The sequence below is a fragment of the Microtus ochrogaster genome, chromosome 1 (genome assembly GCF_000317375.1).
Source record: "Microtus ochrogaster isolate Prairie Vole_2 chromosome 1, MicOch1.0, whole genome shotgun sequence".
NCBI lineage: Eukaryota > Metazoa > Chordata > Mammalia > Rodentia > Cricetidae > Microtus > Microtus ochrogaster.
This window is the reverse complement of record NC_022009.1, coordinates 61,751,883-61,770,001: the sequence shown is the minus strand read 5'-3', so window position 1 is coordinate 61,770,001 and position 18,119 is coordinate 61,751,883. Positions and strand designations below refer to the sequence as shown.

At 39.7% G+C, this 18,119-nt stretch overlaps 1 protein-coding gene across 9 annotated transcripts in view; it reads left to right on the top strand.

The window, feature by feature from the left end:
* The window catches only part of Mynn (myoneurin), a 21,624-nt gene extending 3,888 nt beyond the window's left edge, over window positions 1-17,736 (top strand). For 4 of the 9 annotated variants that reach the window (XM_026782007.1, XM_005343752.2, XM_005343753.2 and 1 more), the window contains exons 3-8: window positions 4,853-5,640; window positions 6,818-6,977; window positions 10,753-10,931; window positions 11,753-11,836; window positions 12,980-13,066; window positions 15,874-17,736. In XM_026782007.1, the coding sequence (XP_026637808.1) occupies window positions 4,853-5,640; window positions 6,818-6,977; window positions 10,753-10,931; window positions 11,753-11,836; window positions 12,980-13,066; window positions 15,874-16,133 (1,558 nt within the window). In that variant the 3' untranslated portion in view covers window positions 16,134-17,736. Of the gene's footprint in view, window positions 1-9; window positions 278-4,215; window positions 4,447-4,852; window positions 5,641-6,817; window positions 6,978-10,752; window positions 10,932-11,752; window positions 12,404-12,979; window positions 13,067-15,873 lie in introns of those variants that run through there. The other 5 variants (XM_013347536.2, XM_026782019.1, XM_026782027.1 and 2 more) reach the window with 5 other exon arrangements.
* Window positions 17,737-18,119: the final 383 nt, after the last annotated feature.

Here is an 18,119-nt window from a genome sequence, read left to right as displayed (position 1 = left end):
GTGAGAGAATGTACTTCTTACTCAGCTAGAACCAAAATGCTTTTAATTTTTTTTTCTGAAAAGGAAGTATTCATGTTTTAGACTTGTTTTATGGGAATAATCAGCAGTGATAAATTAATCTCCCACAGTTATTTAAAAGTGGTAAATAATTGATTAATTGGACGTTTTGATTGATTGTTTCTGGTTAAAGATTGTAGGAGCTCCCCTCTCCCGATTCAGTTCTTGCACTTTCTGAACCATCTGGCACCTGCCCTCTTCATCCAACAACAGCTAGTTGGTGAGTTTTTTCTTACTAGCCATCCTGACCGCCCCCAGGACATCAGGTGATGACTGTTGACCATTCTGTGTGCCTGCTCTGCCTTGTGGGGGTGGAAAGATGCACCTCACCATGCTTTCCAATATGGCTGGCAGGCACATTCCATTCAGTTTAGCTTGGCTGGAGGTCATTCTGCTAAAATCCAGTGTCTGTTCCTAACAATTCAACAATTCTGTCAATGGGTCCCTGGGTTTCTTTTCAGACCAATTTGCCTCCTTCTTGGTGGCAGAGCTTGGGTGACAATCCTTTCTTCCCAATGACCTCCTTATTGACCACCCAAGACCCTGGCTTACCAACCACCATTAGTAATGAGATTGGCTCAAGAAACTCCCACTCAAACCCAACATTACCGGTGCACCGTAGCACTCAAGAGTGGCCCTTATATCTCCTGGATTATCAACAAAAGGAAGCTTTGCAGTCTCTGTGGGTATGGAGAGACTGAAGGAGGCTCCCTTTCAGTCTTCTCCCTCCTAGCCTTCCTCTCAGAGATTCTGTATGTCTCTACTTTCTTCTACCTCTGTGCGAAGCCCTCTTGCCCTTACACCTTGTGTTTCCTGTCTTACATCCTATCGAAACTGCTGCCTCCCACCCAGAAGCCAAACTAAACCTTTGGTCCCACCGATAAGTGCACCCCCCTTCTATCCTCTCTCTCCTCACAGCCACCTTCTGTCCAGTCCCTTCACCCTTCCCTCTGCCTCTTCATCTTGGCCCAGCCTGCTCCTCTTGGTTGGCACCCTCCTCCAACTCAGGTTCAATTCTGGATTCTCCCAGATGTCCTGCTTCTGCCTATTCTCTCCCTTTTATCTACAATAAACCTTCTCTTCCACTATACCTAGGAGCGGTCATGTCCTTTTTTTTTTTTTATTTTCATTCAACTGCTCTTGCAGATGACTCTAGTTAAGTTCACAGCATTCAGGGTGACTCACAACTTTCTGTAAGCTCAGCTCTAGAGAAATTTGATGCTCTCTTCTGTTTCTGTGGGCATCTGCACTCAAATTACACTTTCTCTACACATACACATAATTAACAAAAATATATCTATTTTAAAAAACTTACTGTTTCATGTGTATGGGTGTTTGTTTTAGCCTGTGTGTATGTCTGCATCACTTGCATGTCTGGTGCCCATGGAAACCAGAAGAGGGCGTTTGGATCCCCTGGAACTGGATGAGCCACTATGTGGGTGCTAGGAGTGAAACCCAGGTCCTATGGAAAAGCAACCAGTGCTGTTAATTGCTGAGCCATCTCTCCAGTCCCCCAAAATGAATGTCTTTCTTTCTCTCTGATAAAAAGGAAGGGAAAGGTGGCGCACGCCTTTAATCCCAGCACTCGGGAGGCAGAGGCAGGTGAATCTCTGTGAGTTCGAGACCAGCCTGGTCTACAGAGCTAGTGCCAGGACAGGCTCCAAAGCCACAGAGAAACCCTGTCTCGAAAAACCAAAAAAAAAAAAAAAAAAGGAAGGAAAAAGCAACATAGTAGAAAATTAAGTGATCTTAAGAGCTAGATTGCCTTGGTTATTTCTTGGTTCTAACAAGTTACTTAATTTCTTTGGATCTCTTCTTGGTGGGGGTGGGGGAGACAGATAGAGTGGGGGCAGCAAGGGAAGGAGGGAGGGCGGGAGAGAATATATGTTTGTATTGATTAGGATTGAACCCAGTACTTCTTGTTAAGCTACCCAAGCATGCTCTCCCACTGAACTTCCCCAGGCACAGCCCTTGAGAATTGTTATATATAATTAAATGACCTTCAGTGACTATCCAAAAGATAAAAAGGAGTTTGGAAGCACTGTTGCTTAAAACATATCATAAAAAACACCTTTTTCAAAAAAAGATTTGTTCTGGGCTGTGGTGGTACACTTTAATCCTAGCACTTGGGAGGCAGAGGCAGGCGGATCTCTGTGAGTTCAAGGCCAGCCTGGTCTACTAGAGCTAGTTCCAGGACAGGCTCCAAAAGTACAGCAAAACTCTGTCTTCAAACAAACAAACAAAGATTTGTTTTACTAATTTTTTTTCACGTGTTTGTGGATGGCCTTGGAAAAGGGCACTGGGCCCTTAGGAACTTGAGCTACTTGGTGTGGGCACTGAGAACTGAACTGTAGTTCTTAAGAGCAACAAGATCAGTCTTTGAAGAAAAACTCTTGATTGGTTTTCTTCATCCAGTGTCTTAACTGCAATTATAGGCTTTGGAGTAATTTGTGGAGATTATTGTTTTGGCATTATACAGTTAGTATGTGACCTAATGCTATTAGTTTTTTTTAGAGTTTATTTCACCTTATCTGTTTGGTGATTCATTTGATGGAACAGAAAGCACAAATATACTTTGAGATTTAGTTAAATATATTAGGTGGTAGAGTAAACTTTGTTTTTATTCTATGAAAATATGTATAATGAAATGCTTATTGTCAGTGGTGATGTTGTAACATACATATAAAGTACATTTTCTGATATATGTTTGGGACACATATGTTTGGGACACTTACACTTTTATTTTTACAAATGGAGAATTAACTCAATTGTAAAGATTCATGATATATTCTAAAAATTACCACGAGCCATAAGAAAATAATTTCTTGAATAATATTTTCTTATGTAGGGGGAAGACTCAGGCACAATATATGCCAGAAGTTGATATGTAATAAGTTTAAAAACTTGAATGAATTTTCCCACAGAATAAAATATTTTCACTGGAGGAATAGGTTTTCACATGTACTCATGGCTCTTCAATGAGTTGAAAATGATTGTCATAAAAGACATTTTAAACAGCCAGGAGAACACTAAATGAGGCAAAAGTAGAGCACAATGGAACTCTCGGAGACAGAGTGTGACTAGGTGGTGGTCAGAGATCAGTGCACATGCAGGATAGTCTTGGAGATTCCAGACAAGTTAATGCACTGATTATTTTTTATTTTGCTTCAAATTTTATCCCCTCTTAAAAAAGCAGTAACAGTATTGTCATCATTTTATGTTTTCAACTGTAATTGGAGCACTTTTACTGAATTACAGGGAAGAAAGCAGAAAAGAGGCTATGTTAGTGAACCAAGTGACCCTTGGCACAGTGGCAGGCCGGGAGTTTCCTCAAGGGTGTGCATCTCTGTATGCTTAGATTAGGTTCAAATGTCACCCTTCAACTTCATTAGCAGTTTTTTTTTCTTTCTTTAGAGACAGATTTTCTCTGTGGTTTTGGAGCCTGTCCTGGCACTAACTCTTGTAGACCAGGCTGGTTTTGAACTAACAGAGATCTGCCTGCCTCTGCCTTCTGATGCTGGGATTAAAGGTGTGTGCCACTGCTGCCCGGCCATTAGCAGTTAATATCAACTAAACTCTTGTTTTTACAACCGAGGAATTTTAAGCCAGCAATGTTGCCTCACCCTGGTTAATTCATAGAATGCTAGACCCAGTGCTAAATATAGCAGTCCCCCTTGTCTTGTACTCCCGGCGGATGATCAGTTTGACTGGGATGTTGACCAGTATGGTTTGTCTCTCATACAAAGCTAATGTGATACACTTTCCTGGCAGTAAGCTGAGCTAGAGAGAGGTCAGCACATTCAAAACCTTTGTCCCTCCCAGTTGTAATTCATGGGCCAGCTGCATTGACCTAGCAGGGAGTGCATTGCAGCTGCAGATTCTCTGGCACTATCAGTGATGCCCGAATTTTAGTCTTCATTAACAAGACCCTTCATGATTCATATTAACAATAAAGTGTGAGAAGCATAGTTAAAAATACTTCACAGAGCAGAAAGGGGAAGTGGGAAGTAGTTTTCACTGACTTTGTTGCCAGTTCAGAAAACTTGACTGAAATCTGAAGAAGCCTCAGAGGAAATGGGAGGAAGCAATGTATTGTCAACAACATTAAAAAAAAATTAGCAGGGCATGGTATGCATGTCTTTCATCCCAGCACTCCGGAGGCAGAGGGAGGTGAATGCTATGAGTTTGAGGACAGTCTGGTCTATAGTGAGTTTCAGGTTAGTCAAAACTACATAGTGTTACCCTATGTGTGTTTTTGTGAGTGCAGATGCACCCGTGTGTACCACAGAATACATGTGGACATCAGAGGACGATTCTGGGACTAGTTTCTCTTTGTTGCTGAGGCAGGGTCTTGTGTCTGTCTCTGCTGTAGGAGCGCTGAGATGCCAGGTATGCACCATCACATCAGATCTTCCATGGGTTTTTGGGTCTTTGGGCTTGCTCAGCTAATGCTTTTACCTGTGGAGCCAGCTTGCTGACCACCCAACAACCATTTTTCAATTCAAATGTTTTTGTTTTGTTTGTTTTTTGTTTTTTTAAGCAGTCAGAAAATATAACATTTTGTTATTCATCAACATCTATAAGTAGGCATTCTTTTTATTTTTTTAGTATCTATATAATCAGAGATACCTGTTCAAACATTCTGTCAAATTACATTTTATAAATTTGTTACTTAGTTTAAATCTTTCCAGAATTCTGCTTCATTATTTCTTTAAAAGGCATTCAGGTGTATGTGCAGTTGCTTAAGGTTTTCCTTTTGATCAGAATATTGTCATCGAGCCTTGTTTCCTTACAGTTGGAATGTTAAAGAAATTCATCAGGCTGCTGACTATCTCAAAGTAGAAGAGGTAGTCTCTAAATGTAAAATAAAGATGGAAGACTTTGCTTTTATTGCTAGTCCCTCTTCTACAGAAGTATCTAGTATTACTGCAAACATTGAATTGAATCAACAGACCTGTCTTCTAACTCTTCGAGATTATAACAATCGGGAGAAGTCAGAAGTATCCACAGACTTAGTTCAGGCAAATCCTAAACAACGGGTATTGGCAAAGAAATCGTCTCAAAGTAAAAAGAAGAAAAAGGCTTTCAATCCACAGAAAGCAGGACAGAATAAAGCAGGGCAATACCCCAGTGATGTTTTAGAGAGTGCGCCTGTGGAGCTGTTCCTAGATACAGGTAAGTTGTCCTCACCTGTAGACGAACAAGTCATCCAGGGAAATGATAATTCAGAACTTGAGTTGACCTCAGTTGTGGAAAATACTTTTCCAGCACAAGATATTGTGCAAACAGTCAAACGGAAACGCGGCAAGTCACAGTCACACTGTGCTCTGAAAGAACACTCCATGTCTAATATAGCCAGTGTAAAGAGTCCCTATGAACTGGAGAACACTGGCGAAGAGCTGGATCAGCGGTATTCCAAGGCCAAGCCAATGTGTAACACGTGCGGGAAGGTGTTTTCAGAAGCCAGCAGCTTGAGAAGGCACATGAGAATACATAAAGGAGTCAAACCCTACGTCTGCCACTTGTGTGGAAAGGCTTTTACCCAGTGTAACCAGCTGAAAACACACGTAAGAACTCATACAGGTGAGACTGCTTTGTTTTCCTGCTCTGCGATGGCTTGTGTTGTTTTGGTTTCTGCTCTGTTTGGTACTAGGGACTGAGCCCAAGTCCTCCACTCACACCCTGTGCTACTAAGTTGCATCTCCATCCAGTAGAGATATTAGCACAGCATTGATGGCCTTTCCACAAAATTGGCCATGTTCTTTTATTTGTAAAATGTTTTAGCATTAGACTCTTAAAATCTTATTCGTAATTATAATCAAGTATTAACAGCTTGTTGTTATAATTGATACTTTTTTTTTTTTTTTTTTTTTTGGTTTTTCGAGACAGGGTTTCTCTGTGGCTTTGGAGCCTGTCCTGGAACTAGCTCTGTAGACCAGGCTGGTCTCGAACTCACAGAGATCCGCCTGCCTCTGCCTCCCGAGTGCTGGGATTAAAGGCGTGCGCCACCACTGCCCGGCTATAATTGATACTTTAAGTTCTAGTGCATCAGGTTCTTGCACCATTTTCTCTTATAAGCATAAACTTGGTCCTAACCCTAGGCCCTAGCTGGATATGGAACCTAGGGCCTTGAACATGCTGTGCAGGTACTCCACCACTAAGCTATAGCGCTTCACCCTTCCATAGATGGCTTTTTTATTTGAGACAGTGTCTTGCTAAGTTGTTCAAGATGGCCTTGAACTTACCTTGTCAGTCTTGGATTTGCAGTGTCCCTGCATCCGCCTCCAGAGTAGTTAGGATTTTAGAGCTGTGCCATTAGGCCTGGCTTGCTTCTAGCTTTTAAAGTATTTAACAGAGACAATATCAAAACTCAGTCCAATATTTACATATTACCAATACTTCTTTTTACTTGCTCCTAGACTTGATTGGTTTTTGAACATCGTTCTCTATCAGCTTCTCTGTTTATCTGTTTTACATGACCTGCTGGCAAAGTGTGAGCATCCATTAGTACACATAGTACACATTATGTTTTATACATTTTTCCTTGCCTTTCACTGTTATGATGAATTTCTTTCCTACTAGTTAGTGTTTTCAGTAGTCTGGAAGGACATCCCATTTGCTTTTGTTACTTAGCAGTTACCATTTTCTCTAAGACAAAAACCAGTACTGTTAGTGCTCTTAAAGCCTTCAAAGTTTATAACTTTAGCAAGTTAAACAGGATTTTTTTCCCTTCCTAATACAAATGTTATTGTTCTTTCAGGGGAAAGGCCATACAAATGTGAACTGTGCGATAAAGGATTTGCTCAGAAATGCCAGCTGGTCTTCCACAGTCGCATGCATCATGGTGAGGAAAAACCCTATAAATGTGATGTGTGCAATTTACAGTTTGCAACTTCTAGCAATCTCAAGATTCATGCAAGGTAAAAAAAACCAAAAAACTCCGAGTTGTTTGATCTTTAAGTAAGTTAATTAGTTAATTATTGTAATTTAATGAGTACTTTTTTTTTTGTTTTTTGAGACGAAGTTTCTCTGTGTAACAGCCCTGGCTGTCCTGGAACTCCCTCTGTAGACCAGGCCGGCCTCAAACTCACGGAGATCCACCTGCCTCTGCCTCCCGAGTGCTGTTATTAAAGGTGTGTGCCACCACTGCCCGGCTTGGGTGGGCTTTGTTGTTGTTGTTGTTGTTTGGTTTTTTGTTTTTTTTTTTTGGATGAGTACATTTTTCTATGAGTGCCCAGAGCAAGCCTCATGTTACACCATGCTGCTGATTTTATGCTTGCCCTACGGAGATTTCACCTTGCTTTCATCTTCCTTGCATTTCCTCATTCCTCTCTTTTGGAATGGGAGTTGTGCTGTAGAATGTGTGTAAGCTGTGTTTTCATTTTTACAAGTGCTCACAACTCAGTTGCCCCAATCTCTAAGACTTTAGACCTGGACTTCTGAGAGATTCTCTGACTCTTAGAGACAGATGAATGCATTCTCATGGGGATGGGCTTGAACATTTAGGGCTGGAGGTAGAATTTAGTTTGGATCTGAAATAGCTCCCGGATTCTCATTTCTGGAAGGTGTAGTTCCAGTACAACGTTCAGGGATGATTTTTGGGGAAGTGGCTCTGACCTAATCAGAGATTTAGGGGTGACATTTTAGGTGTTAAGACCTAGTTAAATACTGAGTCCTGAGCCTCTGGGGATTGTGTTTTGCCTCGCCCACCCCCACAACCTCTTCCTCTGCATTTTCCTGGTTGCTTTGATAGCTCCACCATGATCTCCCAAGGGACTGTGGCTACAGTAGACTCTGAGTGCCTCTGTATGTGGGCAAGGTGCCTAGTACTTTAGTCTCAAAGCAAAAGAACTTACATTTTCACTTTTCACACCCTGTAGCTTTTGATGGCTAAAATTTGACCATTTTTTACCCTCTTGTTTTTTTTTTTGTTTGTTTGTTTGTTTGGGTTTTTTTGTTTTGTTTTGTTTTTTTGAGACAGGGTCTTGCCGTATAGCTCAGGCTTGTCTCAAAACCCAAATCCTCCTATCTCTCCCTCCTGAGAGCTGAGATTATAAAATATACCATTGGTTGGAATTTTTGTTTGTTTTATTTGTGGAGGTAGAAGTTAAGCTGAGGGTCTCTAACATGCTAGACACGAGCTTTATAGTCTCACTGTTCAAGTGTGTTCTGTTTTGGGCCCTGCTTATCTGCACTTCTTTTCTAGCCAAACCTCCAAGTTTTTCAAAAAGTCCCACTTTGCCTTTACTTGGAGTAAATATGGCTAAAAGTCACCCATGACAGGGCGCCTTTGTACTGTGCAGCCTTGAAATTTCTTCCAATGGAATAGTTAAGTCTTTTTTTTCTGTATAATTTTTTATTGATATTTATTGAGCTCTACATTTTTCTCTGCTCCCCTCCCTGCCTCTCCCCCTTCCACCTGCAATCCTTCCCGAAGGTCCCCATGCTCCCAATTTACTCAAGAGATCTTGTCTTTTTCTACTTTCTACTTCCCATGTAGATTATATCTATATAAGTCTCTCTTAGTGTACTTCCTTCTTTCTCTTCTTTAAGGTTCAGTGTGGCTGGCTTTATGTTGAGGTCTGTGATCCATTTGGACTTGGATTTCGTGCATGGTGATAGATATGGGTCTATTTTTATTTTTCTACATGTTGATATCCAGTTATGCCAGCACCACTTGTAAATATGCTTTCTTTTTTCCATTTGATATTTTTGCAAAGATCAGGTATTCAAAGATGTGTGGATTGATATCCGGGTCTTCTATTCGGTTCCATTGGTCCTCCTGTCTGTTCTTATGCCAGTACCAGGCTGTTTCCAGTACTGTAGCTCTGTAGTAGAGTTTGAAGTCAGGGATTGTTGCCTCCAGAAATAGTTAAGTCTTTAAACCCAGTTCAGAGTCTTATAGCATGGATAAAATGTACACAGGTTATTTGCCAGCGTGCAAAATTGTTCTCAAGTTCAGCTCCCGGCAGCACTGTTTTCTTTTACAACTCATGAATACGGTCTTTGTTGTCATATTCCCTTTGCTGTTTCTCTCTTCCCCCTCCCCTTTCTAAAAATTGTGGTCCAGTTGACCTCAAACTTATTATTTCCACCTCAGCCTCTTGAGTGTTGGAGTTATCAGTATGCATCCCTCAATCTACTTGTCCACATTTCTGTGAGAATTATGGTCTTCTGAATTTGTATCAGAATGACCCACTAAGCTCTTCTTGTGTCTTCCTAGAACTTCCCTAACCTGTATCTCTAAAGTTTCTCTAATTCCTCCTAAAGTCAATTCTAAAAGCTTCTGGACCACATTGTGAGATACAGTCCCAGTGAACTCATCCCTGGGACTGTTGTTTTCTATATACCCAGCTGTCCCTGAGACAGTGTCTGAGGCAGCTACCCTAAGATGGAAAGATCTCTGTTGGCAGATAGTTCTGTTGGCTTCATAACTTCTGGGCCTTAGGTAAAGCAAACCAATATGACAGAGAGGGTGTGGTGGAAGCCACTGCTCATCTTATGGTAGCCAAGAAGCAGAAGCTGAAGAGGGGACTTGGAACAAGATATATCTTTCAAAGGTATAATCTCAGTGACCTACTTCTTCTAATGAGGCCCTACCTAATATCACCACAAGCTGGGGACCAAGCCTTTGCACTTGGCCTTTAGGGAGCATTCTAGATTCAACTATTATTAACACTTGGAGTTAGGGGATTTGTTTTAGTTTAGCTAAAACAAATTGAACACTCAGATGACAGAAGGAAAACGAGATATATATGCACCGATGCTATAGGTAGGATGCAATGATACGGAGCTTTTCTTTCTTTAAATTACATTTTTATTTTGTGTGTGTTTGTGTATATCTTTACAATGCATGGCATGCCTGTGGAGGCCAGAGGACACCCAAGGGAGTTGGGAACCCAATGATCACACTTAGGTGGCAGCAGGCCTTTCTGCCTACTGAGCCAACTCACTGGCCCCAGATTTTCTTGTGATTTAGTAAACTATGAAGCAACTGTCAGCTGGGTGCGAGGAAGAACTTTCGACCAGTAAGATGGACTGGCAAAGGAATTGCTATATTTGGGGTTTGGTAATAACCATTGTGCTGTTAGTTGCTTGTTGTCAACTTGACACAAACCTAGACATGTAGGAAGCTGGCATCTTGGTTAAGAACATTCCCTTCATCAGGTTGCTTGTAGGCAAACCTATAGGTCATTTCCTTGATTAACCATTAATGGGAGAAGTCCCAGATCACTGTGGTTGGTGCCATCCCTGGGGTGTGTAAGAAAGCAGGTTGAACAAGCCATGAGATCCAAGCCAGTAAGCAGCTCCCCTCCATGGCCTCTACTTCAGTTCTTGCCCTATCTTCCCTCAGTGATGGATTGTGATATGGAAATAGAAGCTGAAATAAACTCTCTCCTCCCCAAGTTGCTTTTGGTTATGATCTTTATCACAGCAGCAGAAACCCTAAGACAACTGTATAATGATGATGGCAAAAGTTTTTTTTTTAACTTATTTCAGAACTGTTGTTTTGATAACTTAAAAAAATGGGGGGTGGGTTTTACATAGAATCAACTATTGAATTTAAATGTGTAGTCTTAGCCTGTTAAGATGAAATAAAATGCTGCATGAAAAACTATATAAAAAATACTTGATGTATGTACTGACCTCTAGATTACTCTACTTACCATTGTATTACTTTCTGTTTACTAACAGGAAGCACAGTGGAGAGAAGCCATATGTGTGCGATAGATGTGGGCAGAGATTTGCCCAAGCCAGCACACTGACCTACCATGTCCGTAGGCACACTGGAGAAAAGCCTTACGTGTGTGACACCTGTGGAAAGGCATTTGCGGTCTCTAGTTCTCTTATTACTCATTCTCGGAAACATACAGGTAAGAGTTACATACAGACTGGCTACAGTAAGAATACAGATAAAAGAATGGGAATTGGGCTCTTACCAAAGGTAGATTATAGACTTCTTAGTTAGATATCTACATTTGGTATTTTTAGAGCTATGTTCATGATTTTCACATAACTCTTAGATTAAATACAAGGTAGGTGAAAGTTTTATCTTGTAGCTTAGGCTTATTGAAGTAGGATAATTCTGAAGATAATATATGAATTGAATTGAGACATGTTTTTATGACTAGAGAAAACCTCGTTAACCTTTTTTTAAGAATTTATCTCCTTTGAATAAGCGTGTGAAGGGGGAATTAAGCTGGAGGTGGGTTAGACAATTTGTTTTGTGACCTGGGACCTCCTTTGCATAGACACTCTGAGATTTGGAACACAGACAGATGCATCAAGTGCAAATTACCAATTCTGAAACCAAGGGACCCTTCGTTTGTAAGGTGGACTGCTAATGATCTTCCTCACATGTTTATATTCTTCTTGGATAATAAAGTAGAAGCAAAATTTGAAATGTGGCTTTAATTTTTATTTTTTTGGTTTTAAGATCACATTGCCCAGGAGATCTCTTCTAGGAAAGATAAGACATTTGCAGAAGTAATGTTTTAGTATGGGAAAAATATCATGCTAGACAGATGATATAAAACTATAGTTTGTTATGTTGGATTACTGAAAATGCCTCTGATACAATGTAGAAAGGCTTTCATATAGATGATATTTTTAAAAGCTTACTTTAGATCACTTGTAATTGATAATATTACATTGGTATAGTATGCCACTTCGCTATCTTTTATTTTCCATCTAGGTGAAAAACCATACATATGTGGTATTTGTGGGAAAAGTTTTATTTCCTCAGGAGAGCTCAACAAACACTTTCGATCCCATACAGGTCTGTGTTTAGGGAGAACGTATCATTTTTTGTTCTCTCTTAATTCCTTTGTATGTAAACCTTGACTTTGAAACCATTGTGGGCTATATAGTTTCTAGTCATAACTTTGTGATAATAAGGTTTTAATGTATACATGTCAGGTTTTTGTTCATTTCTTTATTTTTTAAAGTTGTTTAGAGTATAATTTAAACTTGGTTAAGAATTGTGTAGATTTTCCAAGAAATATGCCAGATGTCTATTAAACAAAAATGTTTGTAGTAAATGAATAAATATATAAAAAAGATGAATAGATAACACCAGGGAGCTGTCAGAATTAGCAGGTGGTGTTCTTATATGCAAGTTTCCAGAATAGATTATAATATCAACATGTTTATTTTAACATGTAATATGTAAATAGCATGAAGAAAATTTTGAATATTAAAAATTAAAAGAAAGGAAAATGCTACTTTTAAAATATACTCTTCATTTCTTTTCAAAACCCTGTCTTCATAATTCTTGTCCAGAGTAATAGGAGGGTCTTGGTGAATTCATTGCAGCTCCTGAATCCTCATGTTCCTTGGTTTTGGGGTAAGGCATTACGTGGTTCTTCAGCCATCGCCCCACCCCCGTAGTGCTGGAGAGCAAACTCAGAGCCTTACAGGTGCTGGAATTGCAGCCTACCTTTCCACTACATCCCAGCCCAAACAGTTCTTATTTGAAAGCACTTATATTGTAGAATATCGTCAGTCTTCCTTGGAAGACTTCCTCATTGTTGAGGTGTATGAGAGCAAAAATTATAGCTATACTTTTTTCTAGTTCTGTAGCCAGATTTTAGCATATGAATGGCATCTAATATGTATCTGATAGCAGTAAAAAAGATTATTTTTTGAGAATTTCAGATAATGAACATGCTTAATTTCCCTGTGATTGGCTTCTACTTTCTATAAAGTAAAGTGAACCTGTGTCTAGGGTCTCACTCACTTAATTTCCTGAGATTGGTTTCTACTTTCTATAAAGTACACCTTTGTGTCTAGGATGCTCATCTCACTGTACAACCAGTGATTAAAGTGACTTTTTCGCTTTATTTTTAGAACATTGGATAGTTTTGTGTCTGCTGGCATGTTGAAAATACTGAGTTTTTAAAGTTTTTATCTTGTTTTTCAGGAGAACGGCCATTTATCTGCGAATTATGTGGAAATTCTTACACAGACATTAAAAATTTGAAGAAGCACAAAGCAAAGGTCCATTCTGGTGAGTGCATGTGCTTAAAGCCTGCGCTGCCTCTGGTGGGGCCAGAGCAGGTCAAGAGAGACATTTCAGCAGTGTAAGTTAGACAGGTATTTAAAACTAGATGTAGGCAGATGTGGTGGTTCATGCGCATCATCTCAGTAGGCAGGTAGCTGAAGCAGAAAGATCTGAAAGAAAGACCAGCCTGACTACAAATCTAGTGAAACCCTGTCTCAAGCAACAGATAGAAAATCCCAAAGAGGCCGGGCGATGGTGGCGCACGCCTTTAATCCCAGCACTCGGGAGGCAGAGGCAGGCGGATCTCTGTGAGTTCGAGACCAGCCTGGTCTACAGAGCGAGTTCCAGGACAGGCTCCAAAGCCACAGAGAAACCCTGTCTCGAAAAACAAAAAAAAAAAAAAAAAAGAAAGAAAATCCCAAAGAAAACAGGGCTCAAGGCTCCTGTGCTTAGGCCTAATAGCCTAAATTGGATTCCCAGATCTCACAGATAACAGGAGAGAACAATTTTTTGAGAGTTGTCCTCTGACACGTATATATACACTAACACACACACACATACACATATACACACAAAACAAACAAGTAAATAAATGAATTTTAGAAAACAAAAAGCAAAACATAGATATATACATATAAAGTAGCTTTATAATTTACAGAAAATTTGTCTTTCCAGTTCTTTTGAAATATTGAACTTCAGTTTTTTAAAAAGAAAACACAAAATCTCCAGGGTCTGGGGCGATGGCTCAGAACTGCTGCTCTTGAGAGGACTGGGTTAGAGTCGCAGCACTGACACGGCAGCTCACAACTGTCTGTAACTCCAGTTCCAGTGGAGGGCTCTGATGCCCTCCCTCTACTGGCCCCACAGGCGTCAGTTACATGTGCAGGCAAAACACTCGTACATATAAAATAATAATAATAATAAAATACTTCAACTATTTCCTCCTTTAAAATTATGATTTGCCAGCCTGGCAGTGGTGATGCACATTTTTAATCCCAGCACTCAGGAAGCAGAGGCAAACAGATCTCTGAGAGTTTGAGGCCAGCCTGGTCTACAGAGCAAGTTTCTGGACAGGTTCCACAGCTATACAGAGAAACCCTGTATCTTAAAACAAGCATATATGTGTATATGCATACATACGTTTATACATACACACACATGATTTGCCGCAAAGCATGGTGGCACATATCACACACTGAACTTAGAGGACAGGCTGGAAGATTGTAGTTTAGTGTGAGCTACATGGGCATCCCTGCCTCAGAACAAACCATGACTTCGGAGTAGTTTCAAAAATGAAAGTTAATATAAGCAAGCTAAGTAGCATTACTCTCCAGAATGCAGTCTGGGTGATTCAGACAGTGGTTAGAAAGAAAAGAGCTATCGTGAAGAAGAGCCTAGAAATGTGGAAGGAAATAGAACTCTGGTAGCTCAAAAATGCTCCATCAGTGTAGGCAGCCAGGGTGCAGACTCGTAGGCCTGTGACTCACTGTACTTACGGCATTCTACCAAGATGAAAAGTATCACAAGTATGGAGATGATGATAGTGGGTGTGATGGAATACTTACCTAGCATGCATGAAGCCCTAGGTGCAATATCCAGCTCCAAAAACTAAACATTTTGTTAATAAGTCATTGTAAGGGTTAAGGCAGAAACCTCTGACAGCCTCAATGAGTGTTCAGAAGTCTAGTTAATATCTATGGAGTACACATAACTGCAGGGCAGACAGAGTTGAGCAAGAGCTTACAGCGTGGATGTAACTCCAGAGATGTAACTGAATAAGATTGTCAGACACGATGAATACAAGTGCTAAATAAGAGTTCTTCTGAAGCATCGGAATGGGCTTACGTTTAACCTAGACATGGCAGCCCATGCCTACAGTCCCAGCACTCAGGATGCTGAGGGAAAAAAGTGGCAGACTGCAAGTTCAAAGCCAGCTTGGGCTGCATAATGACAGTATCTAAAAAGGGGGAGGACTGTCAGAAAAGAAAGAATTTATTCTTACGAAGTTGAAGAGAGAAAAGTTCAGAAAATGGAGATAGCAAGATGGGTCATTTCAAGCAGAAGACATTGTGATGAGTCACCAAGATGAGACAGACAGCACAGGTTGTTTGTTGACTGGTTAGGCTGAAGAAGACAGAATTGCAGCTTAGTGAGACAGGTGATGTACTGTTAGCTGTCTGCTGAGGCTGCTGGAGTCCTGTCAGCATTGCTGGGGTGGCAGCAACATGTTAAAAGCAGTAGTAAAGTCAAACAAAGGTGCATCTTTAGTCAGTGTGACAATTTCTCACCTCGGGAGAAATGATAAGCGTTGTACTGCAGACTTAAGCCACAGAATAACAGAAACTGCTTGTTAAAATAGCCAGTGTACAAAGGTTTATTTACTTTACTGCCCGTGTTTGGAGGGAATTAGAAAAGTTTAGCTGAGCATTTAGCCTCAAGGAATGTCTAACCCAGTTAAGGATTTGAGGCATGACTGAGTGGAGTGTTAAACAAGAGTAAGAGGAATGGGTGCCACAGGTACGAATATGAAATTTGATAAATATGTAATAAGGTAGATGAGAAAAAGCTCACCCAGGTTTCGAATGTTAAACCTATTTATGTACTGGTATTTGTGCTTGACTCTACTCTTGAAGCCCAGATATGCCCAACACTAAGTTTCAATACAATCAGGCACATTGGTGAGAGAGAAACAGGTCACACATGGGTTTGGAGACTAAGCGTAATTTCTAGGACTTGTAAGTAGATTAGCCTACCTCAGACAATTCTTTAGTTTGTATTGTTAAAGACAGGATACTTTCTGACTTCCATTTCAGGTGCAGATAAAACTCCAGATGGCAGTGTAGAGGACCATGCTTTAAGTGAACAGGATCCCACACAAAGAAGTCCTTTGTCAGAAACTCTAGACGTAAAGCCTTCAGAGATGACTCTCCCCTTAGCGCTTCCACTGGGAACTGAAGACCATATGCTTCTGCCTGTCACAGACAGTCAGTCTCCAACGTCTGACACACTGTTGAGGGCAACTGGGAATGGATATTCAGAGCCACAGTTGATTTTTTTACAGCAATTATATTGACTTTGAGGGCGTGGAACTGCTCAGACATCCCTGGTAGTAAACAAACATCTCTGGTAATGTGCGTATTCATATTACTCCCCATTCATTTGAGCTGTGTGGCCATTATGTTATATTAGAAGTAAAAGCACCTGACTCTGCATCCATCGGTGCTCATGTTGGTTTTGGCTCTCATTGTAAACAGCCTTTCAGGGAGAGACTTCCACTGTGGCAGCACTATTTTGGGTGGTAAGTTTTAGACACTGTTAAAGCTGCCTTAATTCTATTCTTATTTTTGACTTCTTTGTTCCTGAGGTAAAATCTGACCTGTGGATTTTTTTTTTATTGTTCTTTCCTAACTGTTTAAGCAAATCTACAGTACTATCAACTTCAAAGTGTTTCTGTTTGTAAACCCTGTGGACCAGTATATAAACTGTTGTGGGGGTTAAATTTCATATTTATACCTATGAAAATTTAGATACTAAGGAAGAATTGTGCTATTTATTAATATATTCCTTTAGAGGTAACTTTTCTAATAGAGCCAAAAGAAGTATTTCTCTTAAAACCCAGAAAAATGTATGTACATTTTTGTTCATTTAGAATGAACTTAGTACTCTGGACAAAGCCAATAGTCAAATCAGTTTTTGTTTTGAGTTGAGACTATATTTTTTTAAATAGATATTTGGTGTTTTTAAGTGGTCAAAAGACGGTTTTGAAATTTGATTCATTTTATATTTTATTAGATTTTTAGATTATTGGAAGTGAATATATAACAAGTTTGAAAATTTTGATAAGCCTATCTTTTATCGGATATGCACTTTTTAAAATAAATGTTCTAAAAAGAATTTTCTAGATATAAAACACATACTAGAAATCACTTGGCTTCTCAATTTGATATTATTGCATAGAAAAATCAAGAAACTTGAGTAGCTTGCCTAAAGCAACACACACACATACACACACACAAATAGGATTACTATCCTAACTTCAATTATAAGCTACACTTTTTGATTATCAGTTTATTTACCATTTTATATTTGAGTTTTCTATAAGTATGGGCTTTTAAATTTTATAAATCAAACTACAACTTTCGGTTGTTGGCTCTAGCTTCTTAGTGGTCCTCTCATTCCAGGAGGACGTAGAGAATTCAGTGTCACCCCATCCTAGACGCTTGCTGCCACTTTCCTCCATGTTAATTTATCTCACTGCCTTACCCTTGTATTTTAAATTACAGTTTCAGAAGGTTAGTTCCCGTAGGACTGATAAAAATCGCGACTATTTCTCATTCCTGCCATAAGTTATGCTTACTTGTTTTCATGATTTAAACTACACTGAAATAAATTCAATATGTTTACCAATATTGAATTCTTTAGTCATAATTCCCTGTTTGGGTTCAAGTCTCAGAAATGAGAAGACATAATAAAAGCACTCGGTTCTTCTAGACTGAAGTAGCCATACCTTTTCTAGAGCATATAGCGTTTTCACAGTAAATTACCACCAGTGAACAGACTTAACTGGAGAGAGTATGAAATAACCACCTTTGTGTAATGAACTTATTATTTTACTATTAGCTAAGAAATCTGTGTGTATGTTAAATGAGCATTCTGAGTTTGAATAAAATTTGTAAGGTTATGAAATGTTCAGCTAATTATTCTGGTTTAAGATCAATAACAATTTGCTGGAATGTAACAAGGCTAAAGAAAATTTGAGAGTCAACCCCTTTTAACAAGTTTGCCCAAGTGGAGAGGTTATGTGTTATTCACATCTTCATTCATCCAAGTGTCTAATTCTTGGAGCCGCCAACCAGCTCCCAAATAAAGACATGGAGACTTATTTGAATTATGAATCCTTGGCCTTAGTTTAGGCTTGTCCCACTAGTTCTTAACTTAATTCTACACGATTCCATGCATCTACGTTTGCCTCAGGGCCTTTTACCTTTATTTCATTCTGTATTTTCTATTCTTCTGATTCCTCCATATCTGTCTGTCTTACCCCTGGCATCTCGCTGCC